This window comes from Synchiropus splendidus, chromosome 5 (genome assembly GCF_027744825.2).
Source record: "Synchiropus splendidus isolate RoL2022-P1 chromosome 5, RoL_Sspl_1.0, whole genome shotgun sequence".
NCBI lineage: Eukaryota > Metazoa > Chordata > Actinopteri > Syngnathiformes > Callionymidae > Synchiropus > Synchiropus splendidus.
In genome coordinates, this window is record NC_071338.1 from 24,111,416 (window position 1) to 24,134,821 (window position 23,406).

A 23,406-nucleotide genomic window follows, 5' to 3' on the forward strand; every position below is an offset into this window, starting at 1 on the left:
CGAGATTGCTGGACTGACCCCTCGCTGTGAGCCGTACAGGGGAAATGTTTACCAAACCCTACAGAGCACGCCATTAACCTCTTTCTAGATGGAAGACAAACAAGAATGTTCCTTCATGAGGGGTAATAAAGACAGGGACACCTATCCCGGAGCATCAGGACAGTCATCTCATTACGGAGCGGGAAGCAGCCGGTCGCTGAGGGAGCTGCCGCTGCGCCGCTACAGATGCTCCAAATGTTCCAGAAACTAGCTACAACGGTTCGCACGCTTCTTGTTAACACAAGAGGGATGGAAACTTCTCCTGAAACAACACAAGGTTTGCTTGAGAAAACAAAAAAACCAAAATCCTCCCTCGCAAAGGCGACAAATGTTTCCCTCCTATTGCCAAAGTCTCAGTCCTTTGATGTCTATTCTGCTATGAGAATCAATGGATAGATCTTTCGTCGCTGCTGAAGTGTTGCAGGTGGTTGTGTCCACTATGTATATAAGATACATACAGGAGACTATCAAGAACACACACGGCTACGGACTGTTTGGAATCACCACTTCATCAAGTATGTTTTGGGACAGAGGGGGAAACCAACACACGCATGGAGAAAATACTACGGAATATTACATGAGCTAAAATTTGATTTGAATTATTTTCATATATTTTGATTTTAAATTGTTCAATTGAATTGCAGACTTACTTTTTAAACACATTTTATTCTTCAGATTTAAAATCAAATTTAATGTACTTCTTTTTCTATCTTCAACTTGAACAAATAAACGAAAGAAAACATGATTAAAAACTGACTTGTTTTAGAAAGATACAAGGATAAGTGACCTCTTGCAAAGAATATCGATCAATAATTCAGACATACTTATTTTAAATAATGATTCAATTATTATTGTTGAGAGCAAAATTGAAAAAAGGAAGGACATCTTTATCACAGTAAAAAGACCAAGATGCCTGAGTTTCCCTCCACGTAAGACTTTTGTTTATTTATTTAAAAGCCTTTGCATTTAAATAGTTGGTTTATAGCGGCGAAAAATCCATTTATTATGTGCAAATCCAAAATGGAAGCGCAATCCAGTTCCTGCTCTAAACAAAAGTGAGAGGTCTGTGTTGTTTTATATTCTCTTTGTGTCCACCCAGGGCAGCAGGAGAGCGCCCCCTCCGTGGAAAAGCCTCTGAACTCCATCACCAGCACCTCTCTTACCCCCTGCCTGCCCGCTTCACTCTCCCTCCACCTATTTCCACCTCCCAAGAGATTTAGCCGGATCTCCTGCAGCTCTGATTAAAATCCCCAACCTAGGAGGGAGTCCTGGTATGTGCTGACTGGAACGGGGGTGAAAGGGAGCAGTGGAGAGCCGGGCTACTGGAGCAGCTTTCCCTACTTAAGGACACATGTGCGTAATTCAATCACACCTCGATAATTCCCCTGATGTGAGAGTCAATCCCTCCTTCACACACATGGAGTGCAGAGATACAGCACGAGCTCGTGCTCAGCCCAGATCGAGAGGCTCCTCCTGGGTGGGCTTAAGAGCGCACCACCACGTTTTTACCTGCAGTGACTGAAGCCTGGAATTATTTCTATTTAAAACACTCACCAGAGGCAAGCTGTTGAGTGGGAACTACACGGAATTTCAACAAACACCAGATGGTATTCATGACTGAAATCATTGTTTGTACTTACTGTTTCATTATATGTGATGATAACAGTGGGATTCCTCGAGGCAATTAGAGTGTGCGGCGGACATATTGGGAGAGGACAGGGGAAGGACGGCGCGGGCTGCTATGAAGAATCGCTTATCAAATATCTCCGCCAGGGTGATTAGTGGAATAAGACACAGCAAGGTGAGTTGGGCCACTCACACTCTCGACTGGACTCGACTATGCCGGGCCAGACACTTTTCAACACGGTCGACTCGAAGGTATGTAGATGGAGCTTGCAGTGTGGCGTGGGCTCTGGTGAGTCCCAGTGGGTGACACTTACCCCCGGGAGAGTCTTCTGTTCATGGAGGGCGCTCTGGGCTTTCAGTGCTGACTCTCTGGCACAATATGTTAGAAAGGCACATCCTGAAACAAACCACACAGAGGGAGACACATGAACACACAAACATCACACGCAGACGCAACGCACAGCGAATCACAGGTGTTTGAACTACAGTGAAATAGCCTCAAACGCCAGTGGATCAATCAGATGTGGAATTGTCTCATTGTGTTTTGTTTGTTTGTTTGTTTTTTAATCGAATTTGGCTAGTTGTTGAACAACAATTAAACCGTTGTCAAGATCAGAGATTAGAAACCACAAGAAGTAGAAGGACATCGACATGCAGTCACTAGTCACAAAATGTATTATTTATTTTTTGTTTAGGGGTTATGGTTGTGAACTAAACAAGAAAGCAGCAGTGAAAAGCAAAAGTGAACCTTGTTGACGATATTATTTTAAAAGAAGTAGGTATGACTAAAGTCATTTCTAAGTTACATTTTCTATACAGGCAAAAGACATTTTACAAATAATAAATACATGAATAAATAAACAACATTTTTAGATAAATTGGTCACGAAAAACAAAATTGACCACACTACCAGCCTTTTTTTTTCATCATGGTGCCATAGTTTGCAATTTTACTTACGATTATATCACAGATTTTCAATAAATGGGAGTCCACAGCCGATTTATTTAAAGAAATCTTGATTTCATTTGCAACACAGCTAAACAACGATGCTACATGCTACAATATTCTACAACAATTTTAGTTGACACACAGGTTGCCAGACAAGTCTTGCGCCAGTTTGTTTGGTTACAACAACAAACTGAGATATCATGTGTGTGCTCAACATCCAACACCATGTGACCAACATAAGCCAGTTGTATGGCTCTGTTCGTGACCCAATGTCATGTGTCATCACTGACTTTCAATAGAATTTAGAAGAGAATTCTATCACTGTTCTCAGTCAATTCTATTGTTTGTTCATAACATTAAAGGCACAGTCATTCCAATAGCTTCAGTTCTCTCTCATTTGGACTCAGACAATCGTAGTAAAAATTTCAAGAGTGACACCACAACTCTGAAAACGAGACCTTAATCTGCATCCAAACATTCAGCGCTATATTGAAATACGCCAACGTTCCACTGTGCTTAATGAAGAAATGACAATAGGAGAGCGCTGCCAACACTCCACCGGCGAATTAAAAAGTAGTGTTTGCGAGAGGAGGGAAAGAAAAGCATCAATAAACACAGCCCGAGCAAATATGTGACAGCTTTCATTAAAGGTTGAGTGCCTGCCCTGATACGTGCTTGGCAGCGCTGACAGTCGCTGACCCCGTTCAAAAGAGGATTTGCACTGTGCGGCATAATTTCCCATTACTACATGTCACACCTGCCAAGGATTCCCAAGAGAGAAGAAAGAGAGGAGCGCGCACGGCGTCTAAAACACACACCGTTGACACTCCGCATGAAGCATGTAGTTTCCATCATCCCCGAAACTGAGCTGCACGCTCTGGCACCTGGCCAGGAGAGCTCCCTTTCCCCCCTGACAACCTTCATGTTGCTCTACAAGCCGGCGGTTTCTCTGAAGGAAAAATCACCGTCACGACACTGACGAATCGGCCAACCTCGCAGCGGTTTGGAGCCCGGGGACACGCTCTTCATCCTCTTTGGCACGACAAAACAGTGGGACATGAGCTCAGGCCTCGAGTGAGTCCCCAGCTGTGGGATCATCTCAGCAGTATGAATCAATTGAACAGTTGTTTCAGGCTTTTGGTTCCGCAATCAAAAAAGGAGTTGGAATACATGTTAAATATTTAAAGACTGTCTGGAGAACAACACCATCACCTTCAGTACCTGACTGTTTTCTATGCTGCCACACTTGTACAAGAGGGTCTCTTCACTTTTTTGTGTTTCAAAGACTGATAATAGACCCACAACAATATCCATGATCAGGAACAAGCAACTTTATTCACAGAAGGAGGCCGGCTATAATCCAACGAAGACCCATGGTTGAAGACCCATGTGGCTCTCAATGTTTCCTTACTTGTGATGGTACTTGGTACAAATAATGCCTCTTCATTGGTAGTGTGAGTCAAACTTCTGATCACAACATGCTTTGACATGAAACTTGCCCTTTTAAGAACAGAACATTACAGATATTAAGGAGCGCCGCCCCATTGATAAACCCTTACCCCAACCACTGTTTTTTGTTCCATAGCCTGGTGAGGCGCCACTTATAGGAAACACAACAAGAGGGCAAACATTTGCTTTTATCGGAAGCCCATTTGCACAGTCATGAATTGAAAGAATCATGAAAGAGTGAATTATATTTAAGAAATGATATGCTGCCTTCCAGATTAACCAGTTACACTCCCAGCCTTATTTTTTAGAAGTAGTTGTTTACTGCAGCGTGGTGAGCAAGGTTTACAAAAAAAATAGTGTTTGGAATCAGTGAGTCTTTAAACAGCATTTAAATGCTTAATAAAGGCTTATTCATAAATGGGAAACATTATTTTGGATCATGAATTTTCACTTCACACAGTGGGGTCGACAACATAATGAACAGATTCCTCGACTGACAGAGGACATTGGAAGACCTTAGCTCCAAAGGGAGGCACTCGGTGTCACCTTCATAAGTCCTGTTTCTACCCTTTATTTTCAATATGACAAAGTATAACACTTTAGAGCTCTCTGCAACTCTGTAGCTCTCCTTCTTACATGTATCTCGTCTCTGTGCTTGTGAACACCAGCCCAAGGTACAGATCTGCAGAGATGGAAGTTTTTCTGAAGTTATTTAAAAACTAATAGATGGGAAGTCAAAGCAACTTAAGAGAGGAGCAGCGTCTGAAGACGATGAACCAAAACTGCTCACATTGAGAACGTCTGGTTCGGGCCCCTTAGGAAATTCAGTTGCCCACTCCTGCTGTGCACAATAGTCTTGAGTTTCAAAGATAAAAAGGAGTACAACGTTTGTGGCTTTTTCTTTTCAAACTTCTCCAAAGCTGAGTGTGTTTTCATGCTGAAAAAACATACATAAATATAGATATGTTTGTGTAAGGAAAAGAGCCGGCCTCCTGGATCCCTCCGCGTTGTCACAGAAGTGGTAATTTTGTAGTATTTTAGCAAATACCTGCACTCAACTGTGCTGACTCAGGGGACGTGATAAGCCCAGAGGAGTTAGTGATTGAGAAAACCATTTGTGGAACAGATGAGCGGACACGCACAGTGATGTAGTTTGAGGGGAGATAACAGGGATGTACCAGCTGCTAGCAGGTTCGGGCTGTCAGCAGAAAATTTGTAAATTGACTAACAGGTATGGATTACATATGCACCATAACAGGAGCATGCTGATAGGAATCTGGTCTTCAAGAGCAAGTTACGACTTGTTTGCCAATAACAGCACTTATTTTGTTTTGGGTTTTTTTCGATCTCAGCATGGAGAGGAAAATATCTGGCTCACTGACTCTCAGTGCAAATCTCCTTATTGAAGAATATGACTGGGATTTCCAGGGACGACATGTAGAGACATGCAAAACCTATATATTTAGTGAGATCCGTATGAGGTCCAAATGCCACAAGGCAATGGTGCCAACCCGGCTTTGGGCCTGTCCAAAAAACTTGAAGGAAGATTTGAAACTCCAAATCTAACTCTGGCAAACGCGACTGGATATTCCTTTGCTACCATTCACAAAGTAGAAGCAGACACTAAAATACGTGATGGATACAAAGCTAATCCACAATAAAGTGATCTCTTTCAACTGTCTGGTAAGAATCCAGTTGTGAGCAGAAGTAATGTTGGTAACTACCTATGATGGACAGACCCATAACGGAGGAAACACACCAATAGTGAATCATCAAACTAAAAGTTATTCTGTGAGTAAAAGAGTACACACAACACATTCTCACCCTGAAGGCATCACAATAACGTCTGCAGTCTATTCTGATGCCGCCGGCAGAATTCCATACAAAACAAAGATGGTATTTAGGGTTCAGGGTTAAGTCGAGGGTTGGTGCTACTGAGATCTCTGTATCCAGTTCCATGCCACTTGGGAGACAAAGAGCACGTCTTATCATCATGCTTTTCACTCAGGCTACCCACAAGATGTCGGGTGTAAAGGCCATAGCCAAATGAAGTGCATGGCCCATAGAGCAACCCCTCCTTTGGAACATCATGTGGGACACATTTGACCCCAGTGAAACTACACAGCAGTTGACATGCATCATGGGAGGACTTGAAAATGGTCAAAATGCGGTGCCTTTGGAGTGGAAATGTTTTGTTATTTATATTGGACAAAATTGCTTCTACTTCTCTCCAAACTTGTCGTGCTGCGGGCAAACAAAACAAGCAAGCTCGAATCTAAATGGGTGTGTCTCCAGCATCTGTTTTAGACACTGTCCTCATGGAGTCGGTTGTGACCGCACAGAAAAAGATGTGAAAGTATGCCTCACCATGTGGGCGTCGCCTTACTCTCAATAAATCACCATGGTTCAGTCCAGCACAAATATCATGCAAATTCACCTTTAAATTGGGTAACTGGTAACATCCTCTACGGAAAACTGGCTGCTCGTTGAATTGCCAAAAATATTAAGACCTCATTTTAAACCATGCTCAATGAACAGATCATCTGCACAGACCTTCATCTTCATCCAGCTTCCCAACTCAATCTCTTCTCACTGCAGGCGGAGCGAGAGACAAACACTAGCAAGCGATAATGAAAGGGAAATGATTTGGCGAGATAACTCGCCCACAAGTTGTTCAGGAGCACCTTAGACAGCAGCCTGTTATATTCATCTCAAGTTAAAATTGCCCAATTATTCCAACCACCGTGCGCTTCAACGGTAAAAAGGAAAGGGGCACGTGGCGAGCTTTGCAAATGAAGGATCGGCGCCGGTTTAGCTGAGGCAGTGGTGGCATCCTTGATGAGGAGGTTAAGTGGGATAGAAATAATACGTTGGTAATCAAAGACACATTTACTACGCCACAATTACAGCCAAGGACAAAAGTGCAGCAGATTCAACTCAAGTTTTAATGGGAAAGTAGAGCAGGAGAAAGTAAGAAATGCTCTTCCGCATTTGTTGGACACGTTTTGGGTAATTACTAGAAAGAACTTTCCCCCCTCTCCAACAATTTGTTTTAAAACCCGCATTAGCATGTGCACACAATCGCATGCATTCGGGCATCGAGAGTAAATGGCGGGTTCTGAGGCGTTGGGCAGGTTTAATTGAAATAACTCTGCCACAAGTTTGTATAAAATTTCAATTCATTACCTCTGAATTCATGAATCATGAGCAATTTGCACTGCTTTACTCTCCGCACCCATGTCTGAACTAAGTATGTTTATTAGAGGAAGAAATGCAAATGGATTCCCACACAAAAAGCCTGCGAGTGGGAAATTAGGGGAAACAACAAGAGGGATCTGAACGCCGTCTTCTCATGGGCTCGGAGACAAATATGCGAACTCGCTTTTATATTTACAACGCTGTCACCCGCGAGGCATCTCTCCATCTATTGGTCCGTCTATCCATCTGAGCGAATCCTGCTCGGAGCACTGGCTGATCCACATACGGAACACATCCATTGATCAAAGCAGTCATCAGCAGACTTGCGCTGAACTTGTCACTCAACCAACACCAACTGTCAATCAATGTCCACTTTCTTCAGCACATTTTTAGGTGAAACTCAAAAGGAGCCAGTTTTAAAGATAGCAGGAAGAATATGACTTATCGCAACGAAAAAGTTACAAAATTATGTTGTGAATTATTGCAAAGAACAAAGATATAGAAACATATTTTTCGCCACCAATACACCACGTCCTTTCACACAGACATTAATTTTAGTTTTCTCTAGAGCTGTCAATAAATACGCTTTTTTATTTTATTTTATTTTTTAATCTCGATAATCGCACTGAAGCGTGTTAACTCATTCTTGGATTTGTCTCATCCAAATGTAACTGAGAGACTTGGAGGAAGATGCGATCAACATTAGAATAATAATAATAATAAAGCGTTCCTCTTGCCAATATTTGTTTCCTCCAGCAACCCAACATAACTGATGCGGTCAAGAACATTCTTTAGAATAACTTTGGAGGCACTGAAGAGACAAATCATACTGAGAGCATAACACTGGCCACTTTGGTGTTGAAAAAAAAGTAATAATTAAAAAGTTTTTATCTATTGCCAGCGCAGAAAATTTAAGATTCGGACCACTCCGCCTTAAGGCCCGTTTACACTCAACGTAAGTATGGAACCGGATGGATCCTTCCATCCATCACCTGCTTTCATTGGTCCATATTTGTGCATGTTTCCGTAAAATCATATAGATACGGGCCAAACAGAGCAGTACCACCGGAAACAGTGGGGGGCAGTGTTGCTGTAACTACCTGATGCGTAGCTCTAATGAAACATGAAGAAGACATAACAATGGCAGAAATTCTCTGTTTTCCAGTCACAATATATATTTAACAGACCACCGCCTCTTTCAACGCTGCCTCAGATGTCCCAGAATATATAATAAATCCTGGGATGGCGAGGGATGAGGGTGGTTTCTCAGCGTTGCCCAGCAATTTGGTCCAACTTTGACAGGTGGTCAACATTTCACTGACACCATTTTGGACCTGATCTCGTGAATGAACAGAGGATCGGGTGGTTAGTTCAGTTGTGCATTCCAAAATACATTTCATCAGACTGTATTTAGGGACTAGTTCACCTTCAGATGCAGTTTCAGAGTCAGAGTATCCTTCGAAAACAACAATATGTTTTATTAAAACCTTTTTTTGTCAAGCTATTGTTTTCAAATTTCTGCGAACCATGATGATGCATTAGTGACCTACTTTCCAAAACGCCTAAGAGGGTTTTTATGTCAATTTGCTTTTCTATTAATAGCCAAATACACGGCGTGCACCGGTGGACCGGAGCGGAATGGATGAGGACATTTAACATCTCTTTGTATCTCTTTCTCCTGCAGCTCCGCGTCCCTCCTCTCAGCATCAGACGCATTGATAAATAACGCTACTCAAGCAAAAGATTTGCCCCCCACCATCATTCAGCATGTCTGAACAATGCGGCCGCTCCGGCACTGACACTAAGTATTATGATAATGTAGTGCTCAGTGGATGATGGATGTTAAACAGCACGACCTGGCTGCACCGCACACTGACAAGCTCCACCGCCGCCAATACTGCCGAGTCATCGCGCGAGCTCCAGAGAGCTCCTGGTGCAACTGGTCCAAACAAGGAGGAGGAGGAGAAAACTCACCAAGCTGCCATCTGATATCATGCATTTAAAATGGAATCACAGCCAATATAGTATCTCTTAAATATGCACGACTTATTTGAGTAGGAATATGAAGTAGTTAAGAACAGGAAAATGATGTTTTACTGCTCAGTCAGCAGTTCATTTAGCAGTAGAAACGAATAGAGGGAATTCACTCACATCTGTTACATCGATCTAAACAATATTCCTAGAATTCATTTAACAATGATAATTGAAACATTTTGAATCACTACTACATGATAGTTTGTTTTTCTTTCATTTTTTCTCGGGGACTATGGGAGGAAACTTGAGGAACAAATCCCACACACGTGAGTTGCCAATGTTTCCCATCGGGGGTGTTTGGCCATCACTTGTTGTGATCTTCCTCCCAGGTCAAACCCTTCTCATCCTTGAACCTCATTGTCCGTCTTCCTTTTCTTCATCTCCAATATTCTTGGTCCATTATTTGTCTCTCTTTTTACCGTCTATCCTCTGTCACTCTTGCCTCTACGTTGATGTCCCTCTCATCCCACTTTTTCCCACCTTGTCTTCCTCAACTCCCTTCATACAAGAGTGATAAGACAGATAAACATCAGGCTGTGGGCACAAAACAAACTTGACTGAACATACTACATATATTTTGTAGGCCAGTGGTTATAGATCTGAGCAGTACAAACTGCAGTGTAATATGGCTCATAGCTCTGTGCCCACTGATGCATGGGCCACAGTAATTCCACCTTTTGCCAAATGTATAAGATGAATGAGTGAACGGAGGGTATAAAATAAGAGCATTGCTGCGTCAAAACGGCCCTCAGGTTTTCTTCCACTCCCGTTGTAAGCGTCAACTATTTGCAGGAGCCGTCAAACTAAATCTAAAGCCTCACATTGAACAATTTTATGTGCTGGATCTCTCCTGTCGCACAATGTTTTTTTGTCACTTTGAGTGATAAAAAGTGTGGATTTGTGCAACATTGATTGCCTCCTGGGCTCTTGGAGTAATGCTGCAGCTATCTCATGAATTCCTGTTCAACAATTTGGGAGAGCAGCAAAGATAACCAGGCTGCTCCGAGGTGGAGGAAAGGCCACCTCGCAGTGATGGTAGTTTTGAAGCAGCATGACTCGACAACATGCTTTGAGGCTGCTTATGTGCTAATGGGGATGTTTTCTCATCTGAGCGAGGTCGTGCCGGCTGGTGGTGAGGCCGAGTGGTCATGTGACCTGGCTGTAGAAACTATTATGGGCTTGGGTTTTCTTGCAAATGCACTTGATTGAGCTTAAACGCTCAAACCTGCGACACTCATCATCAGCTGAGGTTTTCAAAGGGCGTTACTGAGCACATCTGAAAGATGTTTTGATAAGAGAGCAGCAGGAGAATAAAGATTCTGTTTGCTGTTCATTCGCTGTTTACGCAGGAAGGAAAAGCTTCACTGTAGGGGTTCAGTTTAACAACCAAAGCTTATTGCTTATTCAACAAAGGTATATATATATATATATATATATATATATATATATATATATATATATATATATATATATATATATATATATATATATATATATATATATATATATATATATATATATATATATATAAATTGACCTAAATTCAATGGACTTGTGTTTGTTAGCCTTAAATCTATAGTCTAATAAAGTTAAATCCATTTTATCCATTTCAAGATTTTTCTGCATTGACACTGGAAAAAATGTGTTATACAGTCTTAGTATTAGTATTAGTTGTTAAATGTTTTGCTAATATATTTCATGAGTAAATCTGGGAATTTATTTATTTAATATTAATAACATTATTATTTTTTGATTTTTTTGTTAATTATTTGTTTAATAATAAAACAGAAATATAATGGGCCAGACAGGTTTTCCAGCTATTACATTTTATCCTCTCTTTTGGTGTTGTTTTTTTCCTTTAACTGAATAGAAGCATTAAAAAGATTTTTCAAAGTTCGCAGCAACAAAACATTTTTTTTTCTTTATCATCAACCAGAAAAACATTTTTCTTCCACAAGCTCAAGAGTCTTGAGATTTTGTTCACGAGTGCCAGATGGACAAAGAAAGAGCTGAGCCAAAAGGCAAAGCTCTCCATCCAGTGGTTTTGGGTGGTGAATTAGATGACAAGATCATGAATACGGATCCCAGACGGGGTTAGAAGAGCTGCCATCTGACTCCTCGCTGCTTGAGGTGGCTCAGGCATCTAGTCAGGACGTCTCCTGGATGCCTCCGTCTGGTGCAAAAAGGACGGGTCACTTGTCCAGCTAGCACGGGCTACACAGCCCCAGCTCGGCTGGCATGAAGCAGCGGAGATGAATAAATGATGAACTGGGTCTTGACAAAGCCAAGTTGCCAAAGTTTTACTGTCACCTTGGAGAGCTGAGTTAGAGGGTGGATGGTCGGTCCAACCCGCTCTCCCTGACTGACACATCCGATGATGCACTTAACCTGCTCGGGCGTTTGTTAACGACACTAATCCCATTTCCCGACTGGTGTTCCTGGCGCCTCGCTCTTCAGGTATTGAATAAACACACGGGAGGAGGCATGAACATGGCTGCAGGTGAACAACCAGTCGGGGAAACTCATCGCTGTAATGCATTTGCGGAATCTTATTAAAAGTGCACGCCTGTGCTTCCAATGTGAGTGTGAATGTCAGGCGGGATGAAGTGGGCAGTATGCAAACACCGGAGTGGCCTTGGATGAGGATGATTTGACCAGGCTTTTGGAACAGGATTATCCTTCCTGAAGGCAACAGACCTCCGGAGCGCTGACATTCAGGGATGATGGAGGACGAGTGTAAACAACATGAACATCTGAAATATTGTTTTAATCGATCATCAGACGGCAAGCAGGACGCAGGAGGAACAGGTGGGGAACTGGAGGGCTGCAGGAACCGGTGGGGGAGAGGAACTTCAGCTACACACTCACACACTTAACACACACAAAACAGCATCAAATACATATGGTACCACACAAGCCGCACACATGTATACTCTCTATGTATTATCTCAACCAAAACACACATCAAAACAAAGATCAACATCCCCACAGATACACAGCAAACACACCCAAAGACCAGCTGACGTTCAAGGACACACCATCCTACGTATACATTGACATCAACAACTAAAGACAACCTGCATCACACACATTAAAACACGCACAACATTAAACAATCTCAGACACACAAACACTGAAAACTGATGCTCTACATGCTCTCACATTCACAATGACATACATGACAAACGTGGCATGGACAAAAGGACACACTACACTACATACAGTTATACACAACCGAACACACACTTAATAATGCCATGATGGATACAAGTACACAGACTGACACCCCAGCATTTGTAGATACACAATGGAATACACACTGCGACATGCATCAAACCTATCCCTGGTACAACACACACACACACACACACACACACACACACACACACACTAGTACCGCTATCTTTCTGGGGACCTCTCATTGCCATAACCCTTTCCCGAACCTTTCACCCTAAACCATCCAAAACAAAAGACTAACTCTATCCAGGATCAGACTTAAACCTAATAATAATGACCTAGTTATTATTGTTAGGACTGGCCAAACTAAGACAAGTGTCCCCACAAAGAGGAGTTTTAGCCAGAACTCGTCCTCGCAAGAATTTATAAACCAGTCTCTCTCTCTCACTCGCTCTCTCTCTCTCGCTCACACACACACACACACACACACACGCACACACACACACACACACACACACACACTGTTTGACACGGTCTCATCTGTGGAATCTGAACGGCAGTTGCAGTTTGAGTACTGAGCTTCACCGTAGTATCTGAATAGTGATGTCGATGATCAACATTTTTAGGACTGAAGAGACAGAGAGGGGTGGAGGTAAATGAAAATCCACCTCCTTTCTGAGAATCTCTCGAGCACAGTGAACGTCATCACACACCGCTGAGATCTGCTCAGACTCCAGCGTGAAGTCAGCTCCACAAGTGAGGCCAAAAACAACAATAAAAAGCCATGTTCAGAGGAAGAGAGGAGGGGGAGGAAGAGGAGGAGGGTGAAGATGACGAGGAGATGCATAACAAGTTCAGTGGGAAATATTGCTCGGGGAAATATTCATGAGCTTTAAAACTCAACCGTACCCTCGTGTCACCCGGAAATCAAACAGTGATTGAAAGCTTTATGACTGTTGAAACACACTGAAACACTAATGGATGAGTAAAAATTGAATCACCCATCTACACAAGACATCAAACGTGTCCTTTTATGATCAGTAATAACAACATGACGTGAGCTCAAAGGGTTTTCAGCTGAAAACGTTTTTCAAATGATGTTGATAAAGGTCACAGTAAAGTTGATTGAAATGTTGCAATAAAATAAATATATAAATAAAAGTAATTCATAATTTAATTATTATGTATGCCAATAAATTCATCATTAAAGAGGTTCTTACTGATATATGTTTAACCATAAAAAAAATAATTTTACATTGGACCTTGACTTTATACATGCTGAAATACATAGAAAGCCGTGAGGGCTTACAGAGCAAATAGAATATAAGCTCGACTGTTCCATGTGAATTCATATGAAATATGACATGATCATTATGAAAAAATACAGTGATAATGGATACTAAAAAAATAATAATAAATTACCTTGTTGAATATCTGCGATACCCCCATAAAGACCATAAAATTGATAGAGTATTAAATTATTATGTGAAACGAAATAGTTAGAAACAATCCAGTAATAATGATGGAAGTAAAAAACAATAATTAAAATATAATCTTATTTACAAAATAATGAACGTGTATCATGAGCAAAGTGTGTAGAAAATGGAAGTTGTATTAGCAATGACACTACAATACTTAATTTTACATTAATTTAACTGTGATGAATTAGGAACTGCATGAATACAGATATAAACTAAAGTAAAAAAAAAATCAGGAAGAAATATTACTCCTCTTCTAACACACGGATGAAAAACGGACAATAAACTAAGATGTTTTAAATAGAATATTGCGCTTTTGACCGGTGATGAAGAAGTGTATTGTTATTTAGAGGCACATTTGACGCCCATCAACTTGTGACCTCGTGGAACTCGCAATAATCCGATGACATGATATTGAAGTTGGCGTGGTAATAACTTGGCATGAACCCCCGAGAGTCGTTGGTGCAGCAGAGGTTTTAAGAAAACCGCTCGAGTCATTTGGGTATTTTCCCGCAACACGAGTCCATCCCTCGTGATCACAACTATCGATCGCACATCTGCCGCGCGTGTCTGACTAATGACGGAGTGGGTAGTGATCCCGCTAGTTTGGGACAATGAGGGGAAGCGGTGGATCCCCACACTGCCGACACACACATACACGCGCGCGCGCGCACACACACGCCCACGGAGCAAGATCACAGCGCATAGTAGTTTCCACACATGATCCGGATCCACCGGTCATTTCTTTCCGAGAGCGCGTGTTCCGCCCACTCACCCCGGGACAGTCAACGTAAACACACAAAGGCGGTTTGGGCTGTAGTATTCACGTGGACGCGGACCCTACCAACCCCGCGCTCGCGCTCCACGTGCTCTCCCCTCAAAACATTGCCTGACACCTCTCCTGAATCTGCGCGAAAACAAAGTCGAGAGAAGATGAGATCGCACCTTTATGCATCCCCGTGAACCTGTCTTTCAGTACAGTGAGTTCGTATATCTTTCCGAATTCCTCAAACAGGGGTTTCAGGTCCTTTTCCTCCAGGTTTCGGGGGATCTGGCCGATGAAAAGCTTGATGGCGTCGTGGTCCTTCATGGGGATGGTGTTCTGACCGATGGTGAGTCCGTTCATCCTGCCGGCGCTGTTCGTGGTGCTGAATCCATTCTCCTGCTGCACTCCGTTTGCAGTGACTGTAGCCATCTTTCCTCAATGGGCTGCTCTCTCTCTCCCTCTCTCTCTCTCTCTCTCTCTCTCTAGTCACTGCACGCCCCCCTCCTCCTCTTGCTTTTCCCTCCCTTTTCTCTCCTCTTCCAGTCCTTGTTTGGATTCACTCTTATTTATTTTTCCTTATACCCAACCATCCCACTGCCATCCCACCCCACTGCCATCCCGACCCCTCCTCCAGTGCCAAATCAGAGCCCGCCCACTCGCTCATTTGCATCAGCCAGCACGGGCCCCCGGGCAGTGGCAGCGCAGCGTGGCTGAGGGCCCCACAGGGCAAAGTCAGAACGCAAACATTTGTGTAGAGCCGAAAGAGAGACGGTGAGAGCGGATTGTGTGATTTTGTTTCGGCAGATAAAAGCCAGTCGGGCATCGACGTAATTGTGTTTCATACGTTCACGCAAACAAGGCAGTCATGAAGTGTTGAAGTCAAATCTCCCTGTGGTCCCACCGCTAGCCTCAGGCAGGAGGTACTGAAGCCGAGGACCAGAACGCACTGGAAACACTTTCATCCCCATGGAAGTCTTATCATAGAGGACGAGCCAGGTCTACTGTATGTACCAGCATAAAGGATGCATTTTAAGTGAAATAAATAAGATGAATCACAATGAATGCATTCGAATTTATTCAAATTTGAGTACCAATGTTTGGTCATGATGAATCTACGTGGAAGCTCTTCGCTGTTAGTCGCGTTTGTCATGTGAGCGGGTTGTAGGGAGAATAAAAAGCGTTCATAGTTGAGCCTCAAACATACATGTGCAGGGACATCTACTGGCTCTTCAGCTGCTCAGTAACACTTCCATCTTTAGGCTGCTTCATGAGGTCATTTAAGATCACCGTAGCTCGAGGGAGCTCAGTCTGTAGTGGTCAGTACCTGTCAGACTAAGAGTGAAGAGGAAGTGGGTCACTTGTTAGCAAATGATATTGAGAGGCCTTTCATACGACGCAGGAGCATGGAAGTTGGTTAACAGCTGGTAGAGGTCTAGTCAAGACTGTGTCGAGGATCAGGACTAAAAGAGGGGAGGGAGACAGAGACCATACTGAATACCAAACACTGGAGCTTACATCTATTAATCTCACAGACACACACTTTTATTCCTTACTGCAAAATAAATGGTCTTTTTTTTTCAAAATATATCAAGAACTGAAATGTTTTTATTGGAACAAACGAGTACTTTTTGTTCTGTATTGAGTTGGGTTTCACCCCCTCATTGATCTCGGTCAGAGTCCATCTGTGCTGTGGTCTTCACACGGTCTTGACTAAAGCACTGGTATCCAAAAAATCTGGTTCACACTCCCAAACTGTGACATCACTGGGCGTGTCGTGTTCCATGTTTACAAAATGAGCAGGACAGTCAACGTCTCCTCTTTATTAAGTCGCTGCCTGCTGGATCGCTGGTTGAAAACAAATACTCTCAGTGAAGCAACAAACACTTCCAGAATATCAGCGTTTACCTCCACCTCAGTGACACTTTATCGTGGATCAGAGGCGGCTAGGTTTTGAGAACCCAAAATGGCACCGGTTTGAGCACCGTGTTGATGTGCAAGGCCTGATCATTTGCAGGCAACTTAATGAGCCTTCCGACCCAGTGCAACGCAACGTTCAGCTGCAGATCTTCTGAATGTTGAAAGGTCATGTGTCATGAAAATCAATGAATAGTGAACTATACCAGCAATTTAAAACATAATTTACTGACATCTAGTGAAGGGTAGATGAAACAGTATTGCTGGGTTCATGATACAGTGTCTTATTTTTCAGGGGCAACTGGATGACACTACGGTTTTAGAAATGAGGTTATATTGAATTGTTGTTCATGTCTAAACATTTTATAGCAGACACTGCCATCTGGTGGCCTCTGATAATCAGGACACTGTTCCATGACACCTCATCTACCCATCACAGCCGACATCTGTGCTCCAATCAAGGATCAATTTATATGGTAGTTGATATTGACAGTTGGCCTCCAGGTTAGAAACATCACTGGATCTGCAACTTAAATTGCTGTTGGTGTCCACCGCCAACAAAGTTTTGCCTCGTGCTAGTGGGAGGAGGCCCTGGGGCAGACCCAGGAAAAACCTGAGGTATTATCTCCCTGTTTACTTGGGAACACCTCGATCTTCTGATGTTCTGATGTCTCGGCACATTAACTTGAGAAACATTTGAGGTGCAAACAGAAGGTTTGAGTCACCTTCAAACCTCAAACCTGGAAGCTCAAGGGAAGATTCACTTTGATACGCATCATGCCACTCTGAAAACCCTATCAGTCAACCGAACGATCCGGCTTCATTGCATTCCAGGAATATTTCCACTTTGTTTGAGAGCCTTCACAAGCTTCTCTCATACGTCAGTGGAACCGGACCCAGATGTGCTGCTATGTGTTCTGTAAATAATCAATCCGGTGTTGTTGAAAGACTGCAAAAGACGGGGAGCAGCAGGGCTGTAAATCCCGGCGACAGAGGATGAGCGGCGCCACTGTGAAGCCTTGTAGACAGGTTGGGTACTGTGGAGCGACTCAATCCTGGCCCTCAGGAGCCCACATCCAGCTGACTCTCATTCCAACAAAGTATCGGGGAGGATTTCACACCTGGGATGCCAGATGAGTGCGATTAACTACCTGTGATGCCAGAAAAAACAGCGTTGATGTGATTCCTGGAGATTGAGAACCGTCGCTCTGTGTTAATTTGCTCTCCTGATGTTCTAATTATTATCAAAAGATCCAGTGAACATAGGATTGTTGTGAATATCTTTGACAGTTTTTTGAGGGAAGAGCTTGGAAAACAAACCTTCTCGAGCTGCACAAACCCGCACTTTGTTTGACTTCTGCAGGAGTCAAGGTGCAGCGTGTTCTCATGAATATCAACCGTGGAGAGTTCAAGATGGAGAGTCCAGAAAGGTCACCAGCGCGTTTGATTGCTGCTCCGGGCTCTAAACAGAAGATAAACAGGTAGTCAGAAGAAAAGAGCCCTCATTTGGAGTCTTTTCTGAGTCCCACTCAGTCCACTTTTGACAAGAGTGTCTTCCCATGCCTCGTGATTGGCGAGATTTCCAGCCACACCCAACAATGTACGAGCCTATGTTTGTATAATGACCTCTGATCAGACCTGAAGCACTATGAATCCATGTTCTACCACTTATCCAGACTGGGTCACTGGGACACTGGAAACTTCCTGCAACTCTTCTGAGGGAACAGCAGGGTCTTCCCTGGCAACCTGAGGGACATAGTCTCTCCCATGTATTGAGACCTGGAGCCTCCTCTGCAGGGTGAAGACCAAAAAGCATCCGAAACAGATGCCCATGCCACAAGTGGCTTCAGGTAATGTGGACAAGCAGCGGTTCAAATTTGTGTCTCTCACGGATGATTGAGCTCCTTGTACAGTCGGTAGAGAAATCACATTTTGGTTGTAAAACTCAAATTTCCATGCCCATTTTTTGGTTGGGACACAACCCTTTTATATCAACTAGATTGACCTACTTCTTTTTTATATCCTTTAAAAAAAATAAAATCTTGTCATATCCGTTTCACATCCTTTTCACCTGTCATTTTTTTTGTCATTTTTATAAATAATTATATATCAACTTCAAATCAAGTTATGTAGAAGGGGTTGGACTCAGACTTTAAAAGGGGCCTGTAAACATGTCACATTTGAAATTGATCACTGTGACATCCTTCACTCTGTCATGCATTGTTTTTTTTTATAATGATTAATAATGTTTGTTGAATGTTAAACTGTTAAATAGTCACACTCTTTTTTTGAAACTGGATCTAAAAAAGAAACACTTTGAAAACAGAAAAATGGGATTAAATGGCAAGTTCTAGGAGCATGCACTTTTTTGATTGATTTCTTTTTTTTTTTTTTTTTTTTTCTTGTTTTTACATTTAGTCAGAAAAGTTCAGCCTCCAGCCTCTATGTGGGTCTATGGCAGCAGTAGCTGTGAGCCTCTGGATCAGAGGGAGCCCAGAGGAAGAGCTTGAAGAGCCAGAACCTAGAAGCCACACTCCTGCAGTATGACGTGCCACATCAGCCACAGTCACATTCGTGACTTCTTGTATGCTGTTTCCGGTACAAATGGTGAGGGGCAGCATTTCCTCATTGTCCTTAAAGAAGCCAAGAAATAGCCAAACCTGATGCTGGATGGCAGTATAGAGGAATATCTGAAAGGTCCCAAGCAAGTCTGGAGGCAATTTCCCTTCCACCCATGCAGAGGTCTCTGCATGTAAAGTGCTTCATTGGGAGAAAAAAGCAGCTCCAGAACCAGGAAGTATGCAGCCTGTTGTTCATGAATAGCATTGAAAGTCAGCTCAAAGTAGCTCCTGACATCTCATGTCGACCCACCTGCATAAATCCATCACTGCACATTATGACCGGTCACAACAAACCCAGTAACGTAACCAATTGCTTCCTGCTATATTGACTCACGGGACTGGTTTCCGCTGAAGGACTCACGCCCTTTAAAAACAAGCATGTTGGGATAACCTGGGGCCTGGAACTATCTGCGTGTTTGAAGATGAGACCCAGCTACAAAAGAACTTGAACACATAGCTAATTACAGAAATAGACGACTCTAGCAGAGCAGGGATTTCCAGGAGGGCCAGATTTAATGAGGTGTAAATGTGTGGGAACCACATTTCCACCTGACATTCTTGAAACTGGATAATTGAATGTAGATGCAGTTGAAAACACACGTGGAAATAATACTCTGACTGGCTCTGACCTTGGCAAATTTGGGAAACTCACTATGTCATTTTGACCTTGGCTGATGTGATGTTTTCAAGCCCTTTAATGTCTGTAAATGTCTCCAAAGAAGATACTGGACAGCCACAAAGAGAGCATTGGCTTGGTCAGATTACACGATATCAGCACGGTTTTGCCTTGAATCTCTTGTGATCGTGATCTCTGGTGACCAACACATCCACATGATGTGATTTCGAACGGCCGCGCACAACGTTAACGGAGTGAGAGTCTTGTTATGTGACATTCTTCCCCAACTGTCATTTGCGACTTTCAATGGCATCCTGTCAGGGGTCAGATGGAGATTCCGCCGGTGATGTCGGTTGAAAAAGCCTACGGAACTCATGCGGCAGCTGTTGCCATGGAGATCACAAACATGATGGCAAAGCCAGATTCATGCAGATATGGCAGCAGCATCCATATCTATGTGATTTGTCATTGAAAGATCGCCATGACCAAGCAAAAAAGGACCAATGTTGGCAAGGGATAGCAGAGTCATTGCAGCTGTCCATCTTGCCTCCTTCTTCTTCGCAGGGTAGATAGCAGTCGTGACAGCAAGCGCAGAATCCACGCTGAAACACTGGAACTTGGTCAACACCGTTGCCTCGAAGACACATAGCGCAAGTGTCGTGTTCAACCAACACAGCGTGACAAGATAAATGGTAAATGTTGGTCACAAATGACAAAAAAATGCAGAGTGTGGCCATTTGTCTGACCAAGATGCAGAGAGACTGTCATATTATAGTTTGTCAAATTCAATGATAAACAACAATTGCGTCCGTCGTAAGGTTTTTTAGTCTGACCATGCGTCACCAACCTGCTGGTATGGTGTCCTAGCCCAAAACAGTTTCACTACTAAACTAGCCATCTTTGTCTTTTGGCATTTCCCTATAGGAGCAAGCCCTGCACCTTATCCTGGTCATCCTCCCTGGTCACACCCATTCCTCATGTCCTCATTTCCTCTGCTAAAAGCTTGCAAATTCAACACCCCAGTTTCAGCACCAAGCACGCCGCTTTTAGTCGCTGTCCGTGGTGCTGAACTCCTGTCGCCGCTGGATGAGTGAAGCAAACGAAGCTGTTTCATTGCGTTTTTCTACACCACAGGCTCGAAGTTGCCTTCGCAGTTCTACCTCGATATCTGAGCGAGTGTGTACGTCGCCGACCTTGCATTACAATCACAGCACGGCGTGGTCACCAGGAGGTTTAATTAGTGCAGTTGGGAATACAATATCGACAGAGGCGATGTCCACCTCATGCTGATGTGAGTAATTATACTCAACATGATGACATTTATGAGAATGGTATCATGTATCAATAATGTATCACGTAAAACACTGAAATGTTGCTAATGAGCTCTCATGCTGCCTGCAAAGATCAGCTCGCCGTAACAACACAGTTAATTACTTTTGGGGAAGAAATTAGAGTAAATATTTTAACACAACTGTATCACAGTGTCACATCACCTGCATGGATTTTTGAAGCCCATTTCATTGTTGTGTGCGCGGCTTTTTAAAGGAGCGTTTTCACCTTGTTGTTTCTTTGTCTGAGTTTTGCAGTGCTTATGTTTGTGTATTTGTGTTCTATCAAGCTAGCGCAAAGGTAGTTGTGCATTTGTTTCATTTGTTTTTTGAGTTCTTTGTACTGTTCATCTGCATGCAGGTATGGACTTTGGTATCGGTGAGTGTGTGGATTTTTGAGAATATTGTAAAAGGTATATTGTAAATATCTGAGTATATGGTGAGAGTTTTCTGTCACTGCTTTTGTGTGAAATATTGTAGTAGTCCCTTTCAATAGTCTTCATATCACTTTATAGGATCAACATGCAAGAGTTTTCATAGTGGCATGATCTTTATTTGTATATCTGTCTCTTCATTTGTCTGCATTATCGTATTGAAGTGTGTTTGTGTCTTTGTTCATCTCCTTGTTTCTACAAGTGAGTGTACTTGCATGTGTATGTGTGTATCTGAACGTTGGTCTTTTTCACCGTACGTGTGTGTGTGGGTCCTCCTCTCTGCAGGGCTGTGTGTGCATGTGTGTTTGTGAGGGTAAGAGGCGAGGGAAGGCATTATGGCAATGAGTGGTCCCCACAAAGATGGTGCAACAAACCTGTGCGTGTGTGTCGTGCGTGTGTGTGTGTGTCTTCAGGGACGTCGGTTCTCTGAGAGCAACTCACAGAACATCTGGCGCTACATTGACTTTGACAGGAATCTTTATTTATTCAACGACTAATCACGTCTTTGTAGACCTCCTGAAAATGTCTCTTAAAAACCTGAGCAGGAATTAAAACCAGCACACTCTCCCCGGTCGACGCCACTGGTGCCAACAAGACGCAGCTGAATTAACTCCAGCGCTGCATTCGGCTTCCAAATTTTTAAATCCTTGATATTTCTCTCGTCTCTGCAGGGAAGTTGTCTGTGAAGACTCACAAACCGCCTGGCAGGAGACAATGAAGGGACGTCATCATCCCTTCAATTACGGCTGTTTGTCTGCATCAGGCTTTTGTTGGAGCACGGTGGAGCGTGTCGGAAAGTTTGACAGCGTCCTTCTTCTCGTCTGTGCCAAACTCTGCACCTGGATGACTGCACGCCGCACCTCTGACAGCTGATCTTTTGTCGCACAAAAGAGCAGTCTGAATAGTTCCAGCTGTGTTTGTCAAGTGAACTTGCGAAGGGAACAACAACAACACAGAAGAAAAGAGGTCTCCTAAGGATCCTGGCAGCCTGGAGACGAGCGCAGAGCTTCACAGAGCTAACTGCAATTGGATTGGGGAGGGGGGTGAGAGCACGCTAAGTGTGTCAGCAGAATCACTGCCACACTAATGCAACTAAAAAGGATTTCACACAGAGCCTTTGCATCAGTGTCATTTTTGTTCTCATTACAAAATTTATTCATTCCACTGTGACTTCAAACGCATCTGGTCCTTCGCAGCTTATTCTTTGCTGAGTCATAGAAGCAGCAGTTACAGCAGGGATCCCCAAATCTGCAGTTCAGGGCACTGCTCCAGGACAGAGACCTTAAATGCTCCTGCGCAATTCCTGCAGCTGCTCCCCTCCACTGGAAGTGACTCATAAATGAGCAGCAAAAAGTATCTCACTGTTGACAGTTTCCTCTCTCTCTCCTGAAGGAACTTCTCAGTCTTAAATGCAGACGATGTTCACCATGATTTTAAGTCTACATCATTGAAAAACTGTGTTAGATGAAGAGAAAAAAAAACATCTTGGTACATTTTTCATGTGAAATAATATCGAATCAGCCTGCAGGACACTATACTGAGTGTCTTGTATGAAATAGGAAGCAGTCTTCTTCTCTTGGTTGAACTCCTCCCCAACCAGAGCCACTGTGTTTGTGGAGGGATCAAGGGTCAAATGCAGTGTGTGTGCTCAAGAAACAGGGAGGAAAGGAGTGACCTTGTCAGACTGAGGTGATGGAGACTCACGCTGATTTAAGTCATGAAACCGAGGCAGATGAATGGTGCAAGAACAAGCTATTGCTCTGTTACTCTCAGCTGAC

General features: G+C 43.1%; 1 protein-coding gene across 6 annotated transcripts in view; it reads right to left on the reverse strand.

Moving 5' to 3' along the window:
• The window catches only part of celf6 (CUGBP Elav-like family member 6), a 201,042-nt gene extending 185,838 nt beyond the window's left edge, over positions 1-15,204 (reverse strand). For 4 of the 6 annotated variants that reach the window (XM_053866722.1, XM_053866721.1, XM_053866720.1 and 1 more), the window contains exons 1-2: positions 14,895-15,202; positions 1,980-2,062 (exon numbers count right to left, since the gene is read on the reverse strand). In XM_053866722.1, coding sequence (XP_053722697.1) covers positions 1,980-2,062; positions 14,895-15,144 — 333 coding nt within the window. In that variant the 5' untranslated portion in view covers positions 15,145-15,202. Of the gene's footprint in view, positions 1-1,979; positions 2,063-14,894 lie in introns of all 6 variants that reach the window. The other 2 variants (XR_008414601.1, XM_053866723.1) reach the window with 2 other exon arrangements.
• Between the last annotated feature and the right edge of the window lie 8,202 nt (positions 15,205-23,406).